The 6,000-nt window shown below is 50.5% G+C and overlaps 1 protein-coding gene across 1 annotated transcript; it reads left to right on the top strand.

Moving 5' to 3' along the window:
• Positions 1-412: 412 nt before the first annotated feature.
• Positions 413-5,133, top strand: TMEM272 (transmembrane protein 272). Its single transcript, XM_053899868.1, is given in 2 exon segments — positions 413-493; positions 4,488-5,133. Coding segments are annotated over 2 exon segments (447 nt in total). The 3' UTR covers positions 4,854-5,133.
• Positions 5,134-6,000: the final 867 nt, after the last annotated feature.

Genomic DNA, 6,000 nt, shown 5'->3' with positions numbered 1-6,000 from the left:
GACGCTTAACCGATTGAGCCACTCAGGCACCCCCTTTCGTATATTTTAAATAATATACCATACCACCACTCGTTCAATAATAGGCCTAGAAGACAGAGGCTGGAGAAAAGTAGAGAAGGCATTGCTATGGGAATTAAAATTGCCACTAAGAAAGGGTACAGTCGGTTAATACCCAAAGTGATATTTGGTCTCTGCTCTACCTGACGTCTGGGGGACAGCCACTTAGTCCCCTGAGCATCCTGAAGATCAGGTGGCCAGTGAGACTGGGCGTGCTCCACAAGCAGGGGATTGGGTTACAGTTTCCATGAGGAGCATTTGGGCCTCTGCAGAAGTCTACTGCATCTTCCCAGCTGGCTTTATGCTTTTGAATGCACTTCTCTTCATCCTTTTTCATTCTCTCCCTTCTGTAGGGATGAAGTTTTTGGCGGACTGCCCCATACAGACCCTCATGCCTCTCTATTTGCTAGTGGGTGGGATCATTGGAGCCTTAAAGGTGAAGTCTATGTATCCACTGTTTACTTTTTGCAGAAATTTAACTTACAGGCACGTGACACACATCCTTCGGAGGAGCCAGAACAACTCCCCTCCCTAAGCACAGGGTTATGGAAGCAGTGGGGCAAGGTGGATCCTGAAGTCTGCTTGCAGAGACGTGGGTTTTTCCTGATGAGGAGCATTCGCCCAGAGCTGGGCATCGTTGCAGTAGCCTCCCTCCTGCCGCCCTGAGAGCAATGTGCTAATTTGTGGCTTTGGTCTGACAACAGTTGAAGCAGAGGAGTGGCTGACTGCCAATTAATTCTACCTTTGAATTGAGCCGGCGTTATCTTGGCCTCTCTCTGCTTCTTTTTAGAAAGGTTCCTGTGGAGGGCAGTGGAGTTTGCATCCGGTTGAAATGTATTTGGTTTTAGCAGCTCTTATGTCTGTGTCTCTCCTAGCGCTCAACCGACCGGCACAGAGACCACTAGCTGCAGTCATCAATCAGACGTTAAACTCTGATGTTTCAGGGGAGGAGGGGCTTCTCTGTGACTCTCAAGTTCATGTCAGTGTAGGGAGCCGATCTGCTCCTGGGTTGTACTGACATCTGTTTTAACAGGGAAAGTGACAGAAGAAAAAAACATCAAGGGTCCTGGAGAGTCTACAGGTGTCAAAATCCCTGGCCCACAGAAATGTCCCACCTGTCCAAAGCACCTCAGATATAAGGTATCTTAGGTCCACATCCATTCATCAGTGACCCTTCCCAACCGTCCAAGCCGCCCTCAAAGCTTCCTGTATCAAAAGCTAGAAAACACAAGCATCCGTTTTTCCAAAATGGTTGCATAGAGATGAAGCACAGAGGAAAACCATCAGGAGTGCCATATATAAAATTTCATTTGGACCCACTGTCTGGTTTCTTTGCCAGCGTCTTTGTGGTGCTTGGGGCCTTCTGAAGATGCTGGCCAGTGGCATCGGTCAGGATATTGGTTAGGACATCAAAGGGGTGTCTTGCTGTTCTATGTAATCAGCAGTCACCAGCTCAAGTCATGGGAAGCAGGTCTGAACCTTTTGTGTCTGAGGTTACGTCACCATTAAATGCCCTCAACTCCTAACAGCAGTGCAGGGGCAGTGTTCTGGAATGTGCAATAACACGCGTCCCCCCCGTGACAACATCCCCACGGGATCAGCTGGGACTCTGTTTGGCTCCAAGTAAACCCAGAGGCTCTCTGCTCAGTGGGGCTTCTTATCCCCTGTGGCCCCGTGGTATGAGGGGAAAAGCCCTAATGGACCGAGCGCCATAGAGATGTTCAAAACAAGGGCAACGTTTTCAGCAGTAATTACCTCTGCTCAGCCCTCCCTCACTTGGCTACCTCATCATCAGGCCATGAAGTGAAACTTTCCTGTGGAGATGTTACCGTCCATGGGGTCTGTTCCTCTTAACAACGGCAAACTTTTCCTTTATGAAATCCGGCCCAGAACCCAAAGGTAATTTATTTTAATGAACAAACTAGGGCCCTGATAAACAGCACTGATTTTTTTTTTCCTGGCAATCTAGAACTGTTTGCAGCCAAATTAAATTTTTGTGCTCATCATAGCGAGGTAATACACAGTGAGTCCGTAACTGTTAGAGAGCAACAGCAAACAGATTTATAGAATCCCTAGATGGAGAAGTTTGCCGGTGATACCAATGCTCTGTCTTTAACCCTCTCAGAACACTGCACCACAGTGCCCAGCATCCTTTCTAAAATGCAGCAATAGCACCACGGTATTGCATCTTGTTGACGAGAAAGCAGAGCATCAGTGAGTGGACATTTCCCAGGGTCACCAAAAAGAACTGAGTCATGACCCACTGGAAGATCATGAAGTGAATTGAGTAGGTTGTGACCATTAAACAAAATGGAATAGAGGGACTCCTGGGTGGCTCAGTCGGTTCAGCATCTGACTCTTGATTTCGGCTTAGGTCACGGTCTCACGGTTCGTGGGACCGAGCCCCACGTCGGACTCTGCGCTGACAGCGCAAAGCCTGCTTGGGATTCTCTCTCTCCCTCTCTGTGCCCCTCCCCAACCCATGCTCGCATGCTCTCCCTCTGTAAATAAACATTAAAAAAAATAGAATAGAAAATACTAGAGTGCCCAGTAAGCATGGTGTGATAAACACATACACGTGTGTTTGGGCATATGGGCCATATAATTTAATCCAAATCGGGACACTTTTGAGAGTACACAGGGGCTTTAATAATCATGCCAGGAAAACCCCGTAAACCAGGACTCTGAGCCAACAAGGATACACGGTCCCCCAATTACTAGGTTGTGATGTAAAAGGTATTTGTTACTGAGGACCGTGTTAAAAAGAAAGTTTCAGAAACACTGATTTAGTGGCCATTAGCCTACCTAATGCCCCACCTCATCCCCAATAGCCCACTGCTCAGTGATCATTTCTACCACCCAGTGAGTGCTTACTATGTGCCAGGTGAGGTGCTAAGGGCTTTGCCCCATTTTGAACCTAGTCCTCACGATACCCCTTCGAGGCAGGTACTTGTATCAGAAAGGAGTTTTGAATACGAAGAAAAAAAAAAATCGGGAGGAAAGGCCCCCACGGCATCCAGAACCTACCAGGCCTGTGACGTGGCCTGGAGGCAGCAGGAAAGTCTGCTGGGGTCCGCCCTTTACGAGGCAGGGGGCCTGTTGTGCAGCCCTCTAATCAGGACCAGGTACTCGTGTTATAAAGTCGTGTGGTGGAAGGGTGCGGGGACAGTCGAAGGAAAGCTGTACGCCTGGCTTCCAGGCATAACTGCATAGCACAGTGGCTTGCCAGACACAGTGAGCCGGGGGTGAGAAGACAGGAGGACCACAGGGCAGGGCAAAGGCACCCCTGAGGCACGAGCCACGTGTTGTGACTGCGCAAAGTCGTGAGCAAGAGGGCAGGTGAACCAAACACAGCTGGACCCTGTCTCTTCTCTCTCGTGGGGAAAGAGTCACTAGAGGTACAACCAGCATGGTAGCTGTTGATTGGTTACAGCAAATGAGGAGCAGGGAGGCGCCTGGGTTTCTAGCTTGGACAGTGTCACCCAAATGAGAGGCATATGGACGGTAATGAGTTATGTCTTCAACATACTGAGCCGAGGGCCTGAGGGCACTCGGGGGAGCCTCACACGTGTCCGAGGTCTGGAGGAAAGTTCCGGAAGGGAGCCGCAGACTAGGGCGCCATCAGCCTATAGGTGGGTGAGGTCAGGGCCTGGGCCATATTTGTGAGGGTCACCAAAGAGGGAAGCTACCGAAAGAGGCCGAGAGACAGAATGGCTTGGTGGAAAGGAAGCCAGCTTTGGCTGAAGACAGACCCGGTGCCTGGATCTTCCACTTTTTGTACACATGACCTTGGCCGAAATTCTTAAACGTCCTGGTCCTTAGCTCCTTTGTTTCTAAAGTGAGGAAAGTAATGTACGCTTCCATAGGGTTGTTTTAAATAAGACAACCCGCCTAAACATAAAAGCACTTAGTATCTGTCTTAGCTCAGGCTGCCGTTGACAAGATGCCACAGACCAAGTTGCTTCCATAATAGACATTCAGTAGGGGGAGGGAGGAGGACACTTTCAGATGATGACCATATGCAGGTTTGCAGTCATGGGAGGACGGAGAGCAGGTCACTGGAGCCAGGAAGGCCAGGGATGACCTCAAGGATGATGAAACAAACCAGAGCGGCAGCGACACTCTGGGTGTGGACGTATATTCCAGTCAGCTAATCCCTTGTCCAAAGCAGCTCACACATCAAAATAGAAAATGCCACGAAGGATGCTGACTAAGGATTGATGCCTTCATTCTTGCCAGTTCTAATTCTTCAAAATTAAATTTCACTCCTTGGCGGCATTTCCAACTCTAGTGTGGGCACTTTGTGTATTAAATCTCCCTCTCTCGCTGTTTCTCTCCTACCTTCTATTCCCTCTCCTCCACCTGCTTTGCTGCCTTGCCCTCTGACCCCCCCATCCCCCCCCCCCCACCGCCTGCCAACCACAACCCAGGTGTCTCTCCTGCTGCATGACTCTACCAGGATGAGGCGGCCTGTGGCCAAGGCCGTGGTGATTGCGACCAACCAGGATGATGATGCATATCCCTGGAGGCAGACCGTGTGCAAGTATTATATCCACCTCAGCCTCAGCCTCTTCCTTTTCCTCTGGTTCCTTTTGGGGAATTACAGGGCCCTCTCCGTTTACCTGCCTGATTTCATTCCCCCTTTCCAGCAGCCTCAAGATTACTGTGACAAACCCTGTACCCCCGTGCCGTAGGGAGTCCTCGTGCTCAGCCACACCATGCTGGTCCTGCTCATCCTGTGCAGTGGGCGTGTCTATGTGTGGTCCAGGTGGAGATTCGTTGTCGATGGAGACTGAGAATCACCCCCTCCAGCACACACAGGCACACATTCGCGCATGCGCAACTCCCACACACTCACATGCACACACGCGCACGTATATGCAAACACGCACCCACGCACACTCTGCACACTCATGTACAATGGCAAGAGGAGGGCACACTGTAAAGCAGTAAGACGTCCCTACAGGCAGTGAAGAAACCACCAAAATGCACTGCGTGTTTATTCTAGGCAGACTAAAGGAGCGCTTGCCTCCCTGGGCCTGGGGGAAGCACTGTGGTTCTTTCCAGAGTGGGGCTTTTGTACTCATGAGTTTGCAGAGGCATCTTTTTATGTGAGGGGATGAGGCGAGGGAGGCAAAGACTGGGAGGCTCTTTCCAGCTACAGGCAATTCCAATGACCATCACAAGAGCAAGTTTTGCGGCTGTTACTGTTGCTACTACTGTATTGTCATCCAGCCGCAGGCAACCTGAAGTTGTAGAAAGGGATATCTTTCCAACAAGACATATCTTAGCTTCACTTGGGTGGCTTTGTTATGAACAGGAGAAAGGTGCTCTGTTTAATGACTCCACCTGCTTCCGATTCTGTGTCTCCCTCTCTCTGTGCCCCTCCCCCATTCATGCTGGGGCGCCTGGGTGGCGCAGTCGGTTAAGCGTCCGACTTCAGCCAGGTCACGATCTTGCGGTCCGTGAGTTCGAGCCCCGCGTCGGGCTCCGGGCTGATGGCTCGGAGCCTGGAGCCTGTTTCCAATTCTGTGTCTCCCTCTCTCTCTGCCCCTCCCCCGTTCATGCTCTGTCTCTCTCTCTGTCCCAAAAATAAATAAAAAACGTTGAAAAAAAAATAAAAAAAAAATAATGACTCCAGGTGTCTTTTGGGAAAGAGCTCTCTTTCCCAGCCCCAAATCAGACGGGTTTGATTGGACTGGTAAGGGCATCCCAAGGGCAGCTATAAAGGCTGCCAAAGTCACGGAAGTCAGTGCCCTTGGGGCTCCGGTCTGGCCCGTGAGCCTGGCGTCACGGAGGGTAGCGTGCCCTCCCTGTGTGCCTTGGGGTAGTCCTACTGCAAATTCTTTGCTTGGCCTGAGTCTGCTTCTTTCCCTGGCCATCTGTGTACATCTCTGTAATGTGCTCCTGGCACAAACCAGTTCCATGTAGGTTTTGGCCAGG

Source organism: Panthera pardus, unplaced genomic scaffold (assembly GCF_024362965.1).
Source record: "Panthera pardus isolate Hobbes unplaced genomic scaffold, ASM2436296v1 HiC_scaffold_1, whole genome shotgun sequence".
Taxonomy (NCBI): Eukaryota; Metazoa; Chordata; class Mammalia; order Carnivora; family Felidae; genus Panthera; species Panthera pardus.
Note: the sequence above shows the minus strand (reverse complement) of the source record. Positions and strands in the feature narration are given on the sequence as shown.